Genomic DNA, 17680 nt, shown 5'->3' with positions numbered 1-17680 from the left:
TTTATTGAAAATTTCATTGCATCATCCATCCATCCATTTTCCGAACCGCTTCATCCTCACTAGGGTCGCGGGGGGTGCTGGAGCCTATCCCAGCCGCCTCCGGGCAGTAGGCGGGGGACACCCTGAATCAGTTGCCAGCCAATCGCAGGTCACACAGAGACGAACAACCATCCACGCCCACACTCACACCTAGGGACAATTTAGAGCGTCCAATCAGCCTGCTATGCATGTTTTTGGAATGTGAGAGGAAACAGGAGCACCCGGAGAAAACCCACGCAGGCCCGGGGAGAACATGCAAACTCCACACAGGGAGGCCGGAGCTGGAATCGAACCCGGTACCTCCACACTGTGAAGCCGACGTGCTAACCACTGGACTACCGGGCCGCCCTTTCATTGCATCAGTATATTGTAAAATAAATTAAAAGTTCCCTGTAAACTGAATATTGACACTAAGCTATTGATTAGAAATTCCCACTGACCCATTCTTTTGTCATTTATTAAACAGAAATATAATGTGGTAAGTCAGGTACAGACTGGATAGGCCCCTACGTTGTCAAACGGTCCCTTTTCATGGATTCCTCTAAACATTTGAGAGTTTCTGAAGTACCCGGTCGCATCCAGGGATCAGTCGAGAAGGATTCTATTGAACTTTGACGGTTGTGAGTGAGCTGAGAAATTTGGGGAGGCAACAAGTCATCATCAGATAGGTCCACTGTTCCTGGAGATCGAGGAACAGTAGTCACTCGTTATAAATCCACATAGCTTTTAACATTTCTAAATATGTCACAGGCTGTACCGGCTCTGTTGTCACCACAAGCAGGGGACATCTTTTCCTGGCTTTTTTCCTCACCGCTCGACTCTGCTTCTCTTTGCTTCCTGCTACCTGAATGGGTGGGGTTGTCTAGTTCCTAAACATCAGAGGATGTGAAACACAAGATTAGTCATAAGTAAAGGCTCATCATTGTTGCATTATAACAGGACAAATGTCACAGGAGCACTGAGATGAAAAACATGGTTGAAGTATGTACACTAAGTTATGGAAAGGTTCGCACCAGAGAATGCTGGGACTGTTTGGTCAGCCTCCTCCTTTCCCGGGCTGAGAGCAGCGTTGTTTCAGCCTCTGGGGAGCTTGGCACAGAAAAAGCATCTCCCAAAGGGTCTGAACACACCCAAAATAAGAAAATTAGTCAAATCTAACCACAGGAGAAAGTTTGAAAATGAAGCTTTTTTTCAACAATGTATTATTTGACCTCTTGAAAACAACCCGTGTTAAGTTGCTTTGAGTTAATCAGTTTCAAGCACAGCTCTCTTACCAAGAAAAGCGCTATCCGACTCAAGGAGAGATCCTCTTGCATGTCGCTCCATCACACTTTCCTGAAACACAAAATCCTCCCATTCAGAACTCCATGCTAAAGGTTACAGTGAAGTTCACAGAAGAAATACTGAGGATGACAACGCAACCATTATTTGTCGCTCACCAGATCGTTTTGATGAGTATGGCATACATCAAAATTGCCTGAAACACAAAAGTTTTATTTTATGGCTTCCACAATTAGCAAAAACAATTTGGTCATTTATATTTACACCTCCCAAAAATGGCTTTCATTTTTCAGTCCAAGAAGACATGTGTCAAATCTTTGAACTAATTACACAAATTACAAATGGAGCAAAACCTCAGAACCCATACTGCGTATTTCTAAATATGGCATCCCGTTGGAAAAAATTATTAGGGTAGATTTTTTGACAAAAGACATGACAATTTAGCCAATATGATAGTGAGTTAAGAACAAATGTATTTTACAGCCTTTTCAAACGAACTGAAATGAAAGCTACCCCTACAGTACAAAAAATTACCAGTTTGATACACCCTTCTGAAATAACAAATTGGCTCAAATTACCTTTAATCATATTCTGTGAAGACATTGATCACGTTAAGGGATTTGTCACAAAAGTCAATGGATTTAACAAGGACACTTATTTTACTAGGCAATGCTTTTTGTCCAAATCTCTCCAAGTTTTTATATTTTCCAATGAGCACTTCTACAGCATTCCTAGGAAATCACAATGTCCCATTAATGGTCAGAAATTTTAAGAACAGTGTATTGAACCGTAGATGATACTGTATTGGTCAAGAGTATCAATGAAAGATAATTTGATGAAAGACCAGAGGGATGAAATCCATTGTTCTAGGCGTAGTCGCCCCCAACGCCAAAGAAATAGAGATTAAAATTGGACTTCTTTTTTTCCATTTTAAAAAGCATGCAATTGCACACATTTGATCCAAATTCCCTTCTTTGGGGCCATGGCACAGTTGCACGTGGTGTCAACGTCTGCGGCAGATGGTGTAGAAAGGCCTTTGAAGATTGTGACCATGTGAGTGGCCATAGCCATAGAACCTTTGACTACAGATGCACCCCTACATATTTTGAATAACTTGAGTCATTCCTGAATTTTTCTTTTTATCATAAGGACATGGCAGTCTCATGAAGCCAGTTCATCATTCAGACACACTCAAAAAGGTCAAGTTTACTTTATCTATATTAATTAGAATTAAAAAGAAGCACTGTTCTCCGACCATGCGTGTATGAGGGCCTCTGGCTACTGAGCTTCTGAAGCGGTTCATTGTAGACACGCCTCCTCCTGCTGGCCGCACCCACTCTCTCCATCCTCTCAACCTCCACGGAACTCAACCTGGATTCACGATCTGACATACACATACGAAGCAGTCAGGAGTAATTTGCGGCCGTTATCTCTTCTGAAAATAATGCAATTAAAAGCTTAAGTTCTTCAACCTGTGTAATCGAGCTGAAGCGAGTCATGAATTTGGAGCAGATTACTTGGTTCCATGTTTCTGGAGGGGGGCTTTCGAACCGGAGCCTGGAGCCGCAGCATCGCCATATTAAAAACATCCACTCGTGGACGTGATTGTCTGTGTTAATAGAGAAAGAAACATTTTAAATAATCAATGTAAAATTTACACAGCCATACAAGTCTATCCATCGCTGCAAATAATGAGACCAAGCTATTTTTAGCATTGCTTTTTATTATACCTTGGTGTTTAATACAAATCAAGTTCGGGAGCATTAATTTTCTCTCTCACTGCTATACATGAAATTGTTTCGGGCCAGGCTGCAATTGTCAGCTGAACATTGTCAAACGTAAGGGATCTGACCTTCCAGTTATTACGGGGTCCATTTCATCACAAACGCCCTGCTGCAGATGACTCTCAAGTCGCTTTTGCTCTGCACGAAGCTGCCGACGCAACGCTGACAGTTCACTGTACACGTCACGTTTACTGACTGAAAATATAAACAATACATAGAATGATCAATTCGGTGGAAGCCACAATAGAATGGGAACACAAAATCTCAATTTTCTTAAACAAAGCGCATGGTCTTGTGATAAGCGTTACACAACAAAAAGAAAACATAAAAGGCTAAGAGGAAGTAATTGTTGCGTGGTACTAGTTTTTGTTGGAATAATTATAACTGGTGTGCAGCTAGGATGTCATGCTATGAATTTACATTGCTGACAGTTATTGGGTAAAGACTCAAAAATCAATGCTTGCCGATTTGAGATCGGTTCCAACTACTGCTGAATCTTCCGCACACAGTACCAAAAAGGTGGTGAATATGTTCACGCTGTGGGAGAGATGGTGTTTTTATGGAGCACTGCAGAGGTGCCCTTGACCAACACACTAAACTACCAACTACCTGGGACCAGAGCAGGACATGCATGGCTAAATCACTTGGTAATCACTATTAACGCACATCAGAGAAGCGTCTCTGTATAGATATGGATTTATGTGAATGAAAGCAGAGTACCATGGAAAGTTTAATTTCATGAAATACCGCTCCAAATTGTACCCGAAAGGGAGTTCATTACAATTTTATGGACGCAAAGTAGTTCATAATTTTTTTGCTAGTAATAATATACACACTCTGCGTGTACGCACCTGCAGCTCGTAGTTGATTTCTACAAGCAGGAACAGGGGGAGATCTGTGACCAGACATAGATTGCTCCTGAAGACAAAAATAGAAAAGCACGGGTCACATTTTCAACCAGAAAAAAAGAAACTTGTAAGAAAGAAAGGCATTTCTGTTCTATAACCTAACAAGATCGTAAGCAGATTCTTGCTCTGTCCAGACTCTGTAAGCAGGCTAGAATCATGTCCGCATTCTTACTTTTAAATGATTTATTTGCGCAAAAGTGAGACTCACAGATACGGCAGCAGTGGAGTGACGGCTCTCAAAAATGGATGACCTGGGACTCTTCTGCAGAGTTGGAACTGGAGCCGACAACTCCCGGTGAACCTAAAGTTACAAAATAAATGATACATACAGTATGCCCCACTGGGGAAAATCGAATTTGTAGAATCTTTTGTGACTTTCATTGCAACACTTTAAAAAAAATCTCATTTTTCATTTACTTGTTATTGTCCTAACAATTCATTAGGGAAGACAAGTGACCAAACGGGAGACCAGAGTCAACGTGCCTGAGCATGCTTCGCTTGCTCACGTTGCTTCTGCGCTGCTTTCTCCCTCTCCTCAGTCTTCTTTCTTTCTGCTTCCATCTTCCTCTGTTCTGCCATCTTAAGCTGTTCTTGTTCCTTGGCATTTTGCTGTAATGCAGATTCCACACACCCCACAAAATGATCCAGAATTAAGTTTTTGGGCATGGTGCCTTTGAACAAAAAGCACCTTACCTCTATCTCCTTCCGTTTCTTCTTCTCTTGTTCTTCTTCATATTCTCTCTTGATACGAGCCATCTGCTCTGCCACCTTCCTCTCGAGCTTTTCATCTTCCAGTCTGTTCCGTTCCCTCTCCTCTGCCTGTTTATGAAGTTTCTCTTCAATCTGAAAGCAAAGGCAGTTTCTATCTAAATTCCCAGCCTAAATCAGCCTTACCGAGGAGGTACGCTGGAGCTTGGAGGGATGAGGCCGCTTTTAGTTTGTCGCTAGATGATAGTCATGATCTGTCGAATTTCCAAATCTATGTGCAGTCTAACAAAATGGCACTCTTTCCGGTCAAACAACCAAAATCGAATCTCAATTCTGCGTTTGGAGTTTGAAGACCAAAAGATTCCGATTTGCATTAGCGTCATTTACCAATCAAAATCAGTCCTATTGAACGAACGCTGCTTTACGAGATACCTGCTTTTTCAGGTAAGCTTTGTACTTGTCTTGCTCATCGAGTTGCTGTGGTCTAGGATGGTTGGTCAACACACTGCCCCTGGAAAATTGGGGCGTTTGAACATGAGTGAAACCTAAAAAAGAAAAAAATATTATTTTAAGTCAAGCCGGTAATATTTCATTTAATCTAATTCAAATCGACACCACAATGTAGTAAAATGCAATTTTCAAATTAAAAAAAGCCTGTAATTTTTGGGAGAGGACACAGCTTCATTTTGGACAGTGGGCTTTTACATACATGTAATTTCAATGGTATAGTGTCTAGATACGTGTGGTGCTTAAGAAGTGCATTTCAGATGTTTACATATTGTTTCATGAAACATGAAAAGATGAAATAATAAAGCCGCAGATTTGTTTGTATCATCATTGTAATCTGATTTATCACTTACTGATTTATGTTTACATTACATTTGTTTGGTAGAATTTTGTGAAGTGGTTGTGAATCCTTAAAAGTATTTAGTAAGTTAACAATTCTAAATGATAAACTGTCTTTCAAATGAACTCATGGTTCATCCCGTGAGCTGATTGGCTGCGCATCTTCACAGCCCCACCCAGCACCTTCCCTTGTGTCTCATTACGCTGTTAACTCTCGTTCACCTCACTCAGAAGGCAATGCTGATGAATGTTAATTACTGATGAATGTTAATTACTGTATAAGGTTTTATAATTTAAAAATTAAATATGTGTACTGCTGTCGTCTTTGTCTCAAATATGTAAAGTATAATCACTGTTTACATATTTTAAACATGCTGCTACCCACATACACTTACAAAAAAATTCCTTCGCGGATTTTCACTTATCGCGGCAGGGTCCCGGTCCCCATTAACCGCGATAAGTGAGGGATCGCTGTATGTATTATAAATCTGATATGAAATAGATTCGTTTGTTTAAAAAAACTTTGGTAGAGGATATTGAAAAAAATTAAAAGCACATTAAATTGCAATTGCAATATTGTGGGGGAAAATGGGGAAAAATAAAAACAATTACATTACACTAGTCACCAAATGTGTACCTTGTCTTCGGTTTTAAGTATCTGCCAAAAGCGAGTCACGATCCAATACCTCAGCAATGCATTAAGAAAAAAAAGATTTCATTTGAATCCAGTGTGTTGGAATCGGGAGACATCTAAAACAGGCTGAATAGGGGCTCTCAAGGACCAGACCTAGGCACCCGTTTTGTAAGATGTCGCTTCAGATTCAGGGTTTTTTTGTTGTTTTTTTTGGGGGGGGGGCGCATTTCTCCCCATCTTCACGTTTCCCACAACACATTCCATTTTATTCTTCATGTTTAAGTCACAAGACTGTGTCCAAATGTCGTTTCTTATCCAAAGACAATCTCTGGCTGGCCAGCCATCGGTCTATTTCACTGCACTAAATTGCGCTCACCAAGTTGTATCCCAGCTCATTCTTCTTCTGATCCAAATACTACCGCTAGTCGGGATTGCAGCAAAGATATTGGCCCAGACCAGACTTGGAAACGCATGATTTAGAGTTTAACTCTAAATCACATCGGCCACAGAGATTCACAACATGATGTACAACTTTAGAGCTCATATCTAAGCACATTCAGGCCTCCTCAGGCTGTCAGCAATACTGGCCATGTCAGCCATACCTGAGAAATATTTTCTTAGTTTTGACCACTCCATTTTGCTTATTGAAGTAGCCAGCTATGGAATATATTTCGCAGAACAATTGTCATTGATTCTTTTCTTTGCAACAGTACCAGAGATCCTGTCGTTGGGATCCTCAGATGGACAGGCTGCAACCACAACTGGGGCTCTCTGTTGCTGCTCTGGGTTACTGTTTGCCTCTTCAATCGACATGTGTGTCAGATGACCTGGAAAATGAAATTATCTTAAAAATACTGGTTACCTGAAATTGAGCATACTGTATAACATGAATATACTGTAGCACGAGGGGGTGTGGGCAAACTTTTTGGACCGAAAATCAACTTTTGAAGCAACCAATCTCACGCCATCGACCCGATTGGGCACGCGGGCAGGTGCCCAACTATGCACACGCGCGCATATGCACGCATGTACGCCACGACGAGCAACAGCCGGAATGGCCCCTAACATGAACGAAACTGAAATACACAGACACACACATCGCCCCACCCCCTCCTATTTCCTCCTCCCACCCTTCGTGGTCAATTTGGGACCAGTTCGCTGGCTCCCGGTCATCGCTATTGGCGTATTGGGCACCCCTGCAGTAGAGTGCTGTAACAGCAGTAAGAAAGCCCGTCTGGGGACACTTTTACTAGAATAATAAGCGTAATAAAGATAAATATAAAATCTACCCAAATGAAAAGATGAAAAAATGGGAAAACGTGCACAACAATCCGCTTCTTCAACTCCTTCATGTGCTCTTTCCTACTCCTTGCAGCTCTGAATAACAGTGCTGTGAAACTCTAAACAGGACTGCTCAAAGATTGGTAGTCCGGATAAAGAGATAGCTTGATTGAAGAGGAAGATTTCAGTTCAGAATTATGGACGGTATGCAACATTGCTACAGTACCAGAGATCCTATCATTGGAGTTGGAGTGCTCAATTGGGCAGGGGGCTATCACAGCTGGGGCTCTTTGTTGCCACTCTGGGTTACTGTGGGCCTCTTCATTCAACTTGTGCATCTGCTTGAGGTCAGCTGGCCACGAGAAAACAAAAGCTTACCATAATATACACACACAAAGGAGTGAGTGAAGTTATCAAATTGGGTATTATTAGGCAAAACTCGAGGGTGACAGTAGGACACACCGATGAGATTTCCTGTACTGTCTTTGAGTGGGGCTCCACCGCCGCCTCGACCCCAAGGCTGATGCCTCTTCATGTCGACCTCCAGCTTGGCCTCGTAACGCTCCCGCTCCTCCCTCTCTACTCGTTTCCGCTCCTGCTGCTCCAAAATCTTCAAAACAAACAGTCCTCCTTTCATCAGATGAAGACCCCGCATCCCGACTTATGCTCAAACCAGTGATTCTTTGATGATTTGTGGCTAAATTTGGTTTCTATTCCATCTGATCAAATCAATCATACATCAAATGTACTCCCATAATAACAACTGAACTACTGTACGTATTACAATTTGGAGTAATATTGCAATTTCCTCAAGTTTATATAGTTTTGTCAGGGTGCGTATTTTTTCCTCACTAAGATTAAATTAAGATCATGTCTTCTGCTATGCAAAATAATGGCAGGATACAATACTTAACATTAGTTCAACAACCATTGGACAACAAAAGTCCATTTCTGTGCTGAATACTGCATCAAAATGGGGATATTAAGTACCGTAATTGCTTTATCCAGGGCTCTAGCAGGACCCAGAAAATACCCCAGTGATGTGTTTTAATAATAAAAACCTGCCTTGTTGTATGGATACAAGAGAATACTGTACTTCAAGGATAGAACATGTTCTTAGGCGAGAATAGGATCCGACATACACAAATGATGAGAGGCACTACAGAAAAGACAAAGGAAGATAGGGGCAGTAATGGTGGTGCATGGGAGCATTTAACATCTGACAGTCTAACAAACACATCTACTAAATACATGTCTGTCCAACTGGGGATCCAAGGTTTCAATAGGGCTGCTCATAAACCTATTTTACCTTGTTCAATAGCTTGCTGCTCCTTTCACTGGCATCGTTCTGCCAACACATCGCAAACTAAGATGCACTGAATGAATCTCACACTCTTCAAACTTCTCTTCAACCAATTCACATTTTCATACAGTTTGTCCAAATTTTCATGAATCAATACCACACTGGCAAGGCTCGTAAATGTCCCGTTTTTTCAAGGTGTGCTCATAAAAAAATAAAATAATTAATTAAAAAATATTATAATAATAATAATCCGGGTGCACAGCCCAAAGTGCATGTTTTAGTGCTCCGACAGCCCTTATCCCACTGAGGGGCGAACAATTGCGATTGTAGAAAAATGAACGTTCACGGCCAGAGTTTTTACAAGGTCGCAAATGTTTGCAAAATGGCCGCCCAAGTTTTTTTTTTTGGGGGGGTCGCAAGAAAATGTTTAATATGCTCAGGTCAGCTCTAAAGTCTAAAACTACAGGTGGATGCCTGGCAAATGTTGAGTGAATGTTTGTGACCTTGAACGAACCCTGACGTGAAGGCAACATTCACTACCTTCGAAAAACACTGCTGTGCTTGGTGCTACCTAGTACACTGTGACAACCCGTTTTTTTTTCACCCTCTCACGAGGTTCAACTGTAAATATCATGGCAAAATCTACACGTTGTAAATATCATACCAAATACTACAGCCGTAATATGTCAAATCGTAATCCCACTGAATCAAATTGTAACACTTCGTTCACAAATCGTTCCATCCCAGACTCGTATCGTACCCCACGTATTGACAATCATATCAAATTGTCTTTGGTGGAGGGATGCATCCATCCATGGGTGAAATTAAATTGTCACAGCAGCAATATTCACAATTACAACAAAGTATATAGTGACAAAATAATGAAAATAATCAGATGTTATTGTTTATAACATTAACATTAAGTATGCAGAAAATTGGTGAAGATTGCACGACTGTCTGTGTCCTATATGTTGTGTTGTGTTATTTTTGTTATTTTGACTTCAAAATGGCGCCGCGAGAGTGGCTGCCTTTCCAGCAGCTCCTATATTTTGTTGTTCTACTTCTTCCTTTCATAACTTTGCTGCTGTGAATTGGGAATTTCTCCATTGCGAGACTAATAAAGGTTTTCTTATCTTCTTATCTTATCTTATGCAGAGAGTTTCTAACAAAACTAATTATTTCTATAGTACTTCTTACCTGTTTTTTCAGGGCTTCTCCATAGTTCAATGTCCTTTCCCTGTTTGATTTGGGTCTCTCTGGGGGGACTAGCCCAGTATAGGGGGCTGTTGAAACCGTCTCAGTAGTGGGCCTGCCAGGATCGGGGAGGGAAAAAAAACCCCATGCACTGCAAAGACCATTTTGTTATTTAAACGTTTTCTGTACTATCATTTCACCTCGTAACCTAATTAGAAATTTCAAGACTTAATAACATGATACTTCGATGAAATCTTAAATAGGCACTTCTTGATCCTAGAGGTACAGCCATTAACTCAACTTTGACGATTAACAAATAGTTTAGTTACCGTTCTAATTTAAAATTGTCCAAATAATGAGAATTACATCTTCTCAATTGGAAATAACTGTGTTATGTAGTCCTCCATGAAAATGGACTGGTTACCTCTGTGTTGAATCAAAATGAAACATTTGCTTTTACTTCGGGAAACAATGATGAAATTTTAACTGACATGTTACAGACCGAATCAGTAACTGAATCATAATTTGTATTTGTCAATTTTCTGCACTGTCAATCTGAAATAATGTCATGTCTTGAAATAAAGAGATGGAAATATATATATATTTTTTAATCTGATTAATTTCTGAAAAAGTCAAGAGATTAATCAATTATTAAAATAATCGTTAGATGGGTATCAACTAGGGCTGCAACTATTTAACCACCTGGGCTCTGTAGTGGCCATGTGCATCCTTTTTTGAAACATTTTGACAACACTCATAACAATGTGGGTTAAATTGGTTTCATTCTAGATTCAACACTTTAGGGCAGTAAAATCAAACAAGGCCTAAAGATTAAATAATAAAGGATGTTTCATCAAAACAATGATGCACATTGGGTCCTCACGCAAAACAGATTTAACAGAGAAGCGAGGATATTTACTGTGGAGTGGGCTCAGGTAAACTGCTTCCACTTTGGGGGCTTGTGTCACTCAATTGACTGCACACAGCTCCTCCTGGTGGCATGTTATAGTAAGACAGGGGAAGTCCCGCAGCAGGGTAAGGCAAATGATCTATATGTGGAGATTCATTGAAATGGTGAAAGCTGATTGTGGCTTGAGATTCGAGAGTGGATCGTATTCAACAGAAGAGTTTAGTACTCACAGTAGGCAAGGCTTGGGTCAAGGAAGTTTCTGTTGCTGTAATTGTAACGGGGCTCTCGATAGGGACTGACTATGTGAGCAGGATGAGGAGAGAACAAAGGAATTCTGAGGAATGAAACAAAGTTAAACTGATCATGTTGTCTTGGTGTAAGGATTGTAGGTCATTTGATGTGCAGCAATGGGTCAGTCAACTAAAAAGAACAACAACAAAAATTATCTGAGGCTAGTACTATACCATGTTTAAAAAAAAAAAAGTTTAAAAAAAGGGGGCAATTCCCTCCGCAATCACATAACCTAATCAGGATGAGCATCTCTTCTGGTTAATAAACCTTTATTAGCAAAAATGTTTCCCAGCAACGAGGCATAAAAACGTGACGAGTAAATAACACAATGTATACCTGGAAGTGTCCATCACTCTGGGAACAGAGAGGCCAAAAGGCTGTCTTTCGGGACACAGCCCACCTCCATTGCAATCCAACAATGGAGACTGAAAGGCGACATGTGGCTGATTCTGTGCAGGCATCAGCCTGTCTCCAACACCGGTCTTGTCATGATTAGGTAAGCTGGATGATGATTCGCTCTGTCCCAACATGGAGTGCCCCGACAGCCAAGACTCTTTTCTCTTGCTCAGTCCAAACTGCCTGATTCGGTTTGGCTAATGTGCACAGACAGACACACAAGTTTGCTATAAATGAGAGCATCACCACTGTCCACTTTCGACCAGTATCAGGTGACGAGACATGAATCAGGTGACGAGACATGATCACAATTGACTGACGGTTTTCAAAGTCGTTTGCGGGTAAATTTAATCAAACAATTTTGATCGTTCTCCAAAAAAGGTTTTCAGTTGTTTGTAAAGGTAGGTTTGGTTTAGATCATGTTAAAATGCTTGAAAAGGCCTAAACTCTGCTGTGGCCAACAACTCCATACAGGACAGGTGCTATGAGGATTTGAGTTGCCCCTGAGCTCAAGTGGTAAGAATTTTCCAGATGGTGCTTTGCTTTCTTTGCAGCTTGGTACCATCAGACACTGCGCGCAATCATCAAACATTGTGGAAACTAAGTACAAATGCGTAGAACATTGACGAAAAGATCAAAACAACACAGTGAAGCATACAGTGTCTTTTTATGGCCACAAAAGGAAATCACCTCATTTCGCTTGCCAAGGTTGCATAGCTAAGATTGAGGACTGCAGCTGTCTTCTTTCTGTAGCTTTGGTCTGTCATGGGCATTGTCTTTCGCTTCTTTGTGTCCTGAAGCCCCTCTTTTCAAAGTCTCGGTTGCCCTGACACGTCTCACTTAAGTTCTCTGTGAATCACTTTGATAGAGGGTTTCTATTAAAGCTTTGTGACAAGGAGATGATAACCTAGGAGTTAAATGTCATTCAAAAGCTTTGTGACATGGAGTGGAGGACCTAAGAGTCCATGTCATTTACATCGCCCACGAACATGCTATGTTCACGTTGCAGGATATGATACCCAATCAGATTTTTTTGTGTGGTCGTTCACATAATAAAAACAAATGTGACTTTTAATGGGAACGGAACTCGTCCGTGGAGTGACACGCATGTACACAAAACATGTCACATGGTGCCATGCGTTTATAGACGTAAATATGGCCACTCGGGGAGGTTTCTGTCCTGACGCATTTGTGGCAATTTCAAGGATTTTGTGCTCCGAATGACTGTTGTCCCCCTATATTTATCAGCCTTAACATTTTTACTTTTTGCCACCGACTCTTTTCTGCTCATTTGTCCACGATTGTTTTTCCTGCTGTCTGTTTTGTCAATGAATTGTGGCATTGCCTTTTGATAATATGCAGGTTGGATGAGCGCACCTGACGGTACTTTATGACACACACCATTTTGCCTGTTAGTTGGAGCATAATTTGTTAACTGCCAAACTGTACTCATGCACTATCATTTAATAAAAAGTACCGGTACTGTATTTTCCGCACCAAAAGGTGCACCTAAAAGCATTCAATTTTCCCAAAAGCTGACAGTGATTATTAGCAGGAACCTGAAAGGGTTCTGCCCGACACTAATAGACATGTGCATTCACCAACACTAAGTCACTGATGGTGTAGTGGTACACTCGCCTGACTTGTATGCGGGCAGCGTGGGATCGGTTGCGCTTTATAATCCCAAGTGCCTTACAGTGCAGAAAATACAATACCTGTAGCCCTTGAATGTAGATGACAACACACAAAGTTAATTTGCCTCCTACATAGCAGGACCAGTGATGTCACTACTGCGCACGAGTACATTGCGATGACCATGTTCGAACGATATATCGTAAAACCCTTTGTCAGATATATGCTGACCTGTTTCTCTGGATCGTTTGCTCCTGTTGCTGCAACTTTCAGCTCCAAATCTTTCTCCCTGTACAAAGAATACAACATGAATAAATGCTTAAACATAACCCATTTGGAGGTGCAACAATTAATTGGAAAACAATTGTTTATAAAATTAAACACTTGTTTGATAACCGACTCATCGTTTCGATCTATCGTTTAACTTAAAAATTGTCCAAAGGCTCTGACTTCAGTCTTTCAACACAAAATATTCTGATTTCTATACTCCTCCATGAAAGCAGACTGATTATTTGTTCAATCAAAGTCATTTGTCACAAGTCAAACACCTTCTTTACAAGTCAAAACACCTTCTTTTTCTTCAATTTAGAAAACAATGATCAACATTTTTGCCCATTTCTTGACATGTTAGAGACCAAACCAGGAAGTGAATCATAAATGTACTGTACATCGATGCGAGTGACCGGATCGGGATTGTACGATGGTTTGCATTTTATACAGAAATCGATGAGTACAACCCGTACAAAAAGTTAGTCGAGAGCCCTGTGGTGAATACACTTACCTTTTTTTGTTTCTGTGTTGCTCAGCTATTTGTTCCTGCAGCTCCACTCTGTAGCGCTCTTTCCTCCTTTGTAGGATTTCATCTGTATCAATTTCTCCTGAAAAAAAGAGGTTGTCCTAGTATTTTATTCAGAATCACTGTGAAGGTCACAGGGCAGCTTGTTGGCAATAATTCAACTTAACTGTGTTATGCAAGTCCTTTTTACCAATTAAAAGGCCAGTAGAAAATTCAGCCTCATCAGATTTGTTCAGTACTCTTGATCGTCTACCTTGGCCGGCAAAACCTGAAGGACTCTCACTCTCCTCCCTGGGAAAACGCCAAAGCTTATTTAAAAGATGCACACAGAAAATACAGAAAAAGAAACAGGCGAAAAGTTGTGTTACAACTACCTCCCACCATCCTTGTTGAAATGTGTCTTCTTGGAACTGCAGTCCAACCCCAGTCGCCTGCTACTTGTGACCTTCGATAGCTTCTCCTCCGTGTACTGTTCTGACTCCTGGTCCACAAGCATCTCTCGTCTGACCTGGTGTAAGGGACTCTCAGGAGGGGAAAGAGCTCTGTGAGACTCCTTATGAGCTTCTGTCAGAGTGCCGACGTCCCTCCGTGAAAGGGGGCGCTGTCTGAGGACACCATTTTGCTAAAGAAAGAGGGATGTAATGTACAGTTTGATTTTCCATGTTTAATTGTTGTTCTGGGTTCAAACATGTTCAAAATGTGTGGGGGGTTTTTTATGTAATCAAAAGCATTATAATTGGTATCCTCGTATTTTGTTGAATTACCGGTAATACAACTAAAAGTAATTCCAAGTTGTTTAGCTTTCAGTTATCATTTCACTGCTTTTTACTTATGTTTTAAGTTTTTTACCATGGTATTGTTTCCCTTTTTTGTCTTCTTTTAAAGTTACATAAAACAACTGACCTGTTTTGTCAGCCGCTGCTTGTTGCAAACAGTTCTTATTACAGCTAAATATTTTGCAAACGTGTTGAGTCCATCTTTACATGGTACGAAAATACGGTGTTCCAAATGAGATCAGCAAACATGATCATGCTATATCATGCCTCTCCAAAAATGGTTGCTACCAAATCCTATGCGGTGGGACCAACTGAAAAAGTTGGTCGCACCAGTGCTAACACTGCAAAACGTAGTGTCGAGCCTAGTTTCTCAATTCAGTTTTCCAAATGGTACAAGCCATAGTGGAATTTTCACTTGGCAGGGATTTGAAAGGCTGTCATTATTTGTGCACTTTGGAATTGTCACTGGGCTGGATCATGACTTTTATGAGAGCATGACAAATTTGTCACCTGTGCAATGTAGTGTCTGTAGTCCATACGGAGCTCATGCTGAAGCCTTTTTTTCTTCTTTTCATACTCCACACCGAGGGGAAGACCCACATTGCTGCTTTCTTCTGATAGAAACACACCAAATGAACCATAAGCAGATGTGGTTCCTTTAAATGTACAACAATAAAGACATCACAGAAAGCTGGAAACCTTAACACTATGGATTAGTGTGTAGTCATTAGGGCTCTGTGATATGGCCAAAATTTACTATCATAATATGTTTGCCGGATATCTTGATAACAATACGAGAATGATATTATTATTATAGATATATTGAAAGGTGAGGCTCACTCACAAGCTCTGCTATTTTATCCGCTGGTAATTTTGAATATGGTCACATAATGTTATGAAACACAAAATAAGTGTACCATCCTTGGCGAACACGGAAGTAGACAACTTGTATGTAAGCTTTCTGTGCTACACAAGTGTGGCGAGGTCAAGTGACTGATATAATCCTCATTTCGATGTCAATAGCTTGAATGTCCATATTTCGATTTGGATACAATAAAGGTGCATCACCCAGCCCTCATGATCATGTACCATTCTCCTGTGCAGTTAACTTGGGCGGAATGTTCTCCTTGAGCAGGGACCCATAGCTTCTAAGAGGTTTTGCCTGTCAGATGAAAATATACTTAATTACTTACAAAAGTGGCTCACATCAACAGTATAAAAATAAACATAATACAGAAGAGTATTGGGTTCAGCCTTTCCATAACGTCAAATATTGGAGTGTTTGTGGACAAAAATAAACCATTTGATCAGAATGTGTGATAGCATTATTATCAAAGTTTGAAAAGTGTAGCCTGGTTTTGAAGAATATGCCAACTCACCTGGATTTCCATGTAAGGAGGATCTTGCTCTAAACTAGCTCTATCTTGGGCCACCCTTGCCTTCCGCTCCCTGATGAAGAGCTCGAGCTCATCTTCCATCTCAATCTGGCAAAAGGTACAGTATTAACATTACATGTCCAGAAAGTCTCTTTACAATTTCACAAATTTATTATAACAGCAAATGAATAGACACATTTGTGGAAATGATTAAAATGAGGAGTAGATATTGAAGTTTTTGTTCAATGCACAATGTCTTTATTATGACCCTACAGAAGAAAGTCCCAGAGAGTGATGCTTGGTGAATGAGGTGGCCGAAACATTAGTACGCATCTTCCAATCCAACGGTATGAAAACATTTAATTTAAGAATCCAAGGACATGCAGTTTCCAATGTAGTGAAACACAGTCTCGAATGCAATGAGATAAACCACAGAACGCAGAGAACTAATCCAATCAACATATATCATCATCAGTTGATTTTGTAATATGTTTTATGGACACCTTGTTTATCTCGAAAACAGAATTGCCCCTCTCTCCCAAATGTCAAATAATCCATGTACAAAAGGCGGGAGCATGCATTTGTTGTGGAAATTTTTGTCGTCTGTATGTGAGCCACAAAAGATAATCTCGACCTTCTAAATGCAGATAGATTTTTTACAAAGTAAGTGGTGGCTTTTTCCAAACATGGTGATGCTTAAATTGCCTGGAATGACCCAGGAATCACACTAGCCAGTGATTTCTGTCAGACGAGTTACATTTTTCAAATGGGGTGGGTTCAACACCCGTTTGGTCTAGTTCAAATTAATTAGTAGGTGCTGTCCATTCATTACCAGTCAAATGAATAAATGCGGTTGCTGGCTCTTTAATTCCCGTTGTCAGGCAACCACATAAGCACCGAGCAGTAAACTATTGAGCTACACACGGCGTCAAACTTATTTATAAATAGTAGCCAGCGCAGCTATTACTGTACATTGAAGGCACGAACGATCAATTAGGTTTACTGCATTTTGTGCAAGCTAATCCAATCCCATAGTTTAAGGTTTAGCTAGCCTGTTTGCCTGAATATAACAGTCAAAGCGAACAATGAAACCAGCAAAGCTCAACAATACCTCACACTAAATCAAATGTGTGGATGCTAACGTCTCACGCTGTTCGCCAAACTTCATCATTTGTTCGTAATATGCAACGTTACTTACCTGTAGAACGGCTTGCACCTAGCAACTGTTCTGCGGCGCCTTGTTCGTCTTAAATATTTACGACAATGTTAATGCAGATTCCGGTGTAACTTGTCAAAATAAAACGCATAGGGCAGGTTATTATTTGGAGTTTGGACCAGCACATTGATTGTCACGTTTAAAATGAAAAACGGTATTTACCGATTTAGCCGTAAATTATTGGGGAATGCGCGTGTTAAAAGTTCCTGTCGTCCCAGCGCCATTTGTTCTCCTGTTGTGCGTTGCTTGGAAGTTGGAGCCGACAAGAATCACAGGGAAAACGATTGACGCCACCATAACGGAAGTCAC

General features: G+C 40.7%; 1 protein-coding gene across 6 annotated transcripts; it reads right to left on the bottom strand.

Moving 5' to 3' along the window:
- Positions 1 to 478: 478 nt before the first annotated feature.
- LOC147208667 (centrosome and spindle pole-associated protein 1-like) lies at positions 479 to 17403 on the bottom strand. 6 transcript variants are annotated; one of them, XM_086138984.1, is made up of 29 exons: positions 17354 to 17403; positions 16159 to 16263; positions 15869 to 15941; positions 15290 to 15393; positions 14378 to 14625; positions 14194 to 14294; positions 13989 to 14085; positions 13439 to 13496; positions 11516 to 11772; positions 11119 to 11222; positions 10898 to 11027; positions 9982 to 10129; positions 8791 to 8829; positions 7944 to 8091; positions 7708 to 7833; positions 6914 to 7027; positions 5153 to 5265; positions 4706 to 4855; positions 4496 to 4621; positions 4221 to 4313; positions 3956 to 4022; positions 3173 to 3299; positions 2793 to 2929; positions 2576 to 2704; positions 1479 to 1516; positions 1314 to 1374; positions 1053 to 1159; positions 797 to 908; positions 479 to 718 (listed from the first exon to the last, which is right to left on the bottom strand). In XM_086138984.1, exons 2-29 carry the CDS (start codon positions 16255 to 16257, stop codon positions 546 to 548), a joined length of 3279 nt encoding a protein of 1092 aa, XP_085995110.1. In that variant the 5' UTR covers positions 16258 to 16263; positions 17354 to 17403; the 3' UTR covers positions 479 to 545. The 6 variants fall into 6 exon arrangements, with proteins under 6 accessions (XP_085995110.1, XP_085995127.1, XP_085995119.1 ...); XM_086139001.1 differs by having other exon boundaries at positions 9982 to 10093; XM_086138993.1 differs by having other exon boundaries at positions 15290 to 15390.
- Positions 17404 to 17680: the final 277 nt, after the last annotated feature.

The sequence above is a fragment of the Hippocampus guttulatus genome, chromosome 2 (genome assembly GCF_054856545.1).
Source record: "Hippocampus guttulatus isolate MCC_2025c chromosome 2, RoL_Hgut_1.0, whole genome shotgun sequence".
In the NCBI taxonomy this organism is placed as follows: Eukaryota; Metazoa; Chordata; class Actinopteri; order Syngnathiformes; family Syngnathidae; genus Hippocampus; species Hippocampus guttulatus.
Note: the sequence above shows the minus strand (reverse complement) of the source record. Positions and strands in the feature narration are given on the sequence as shown.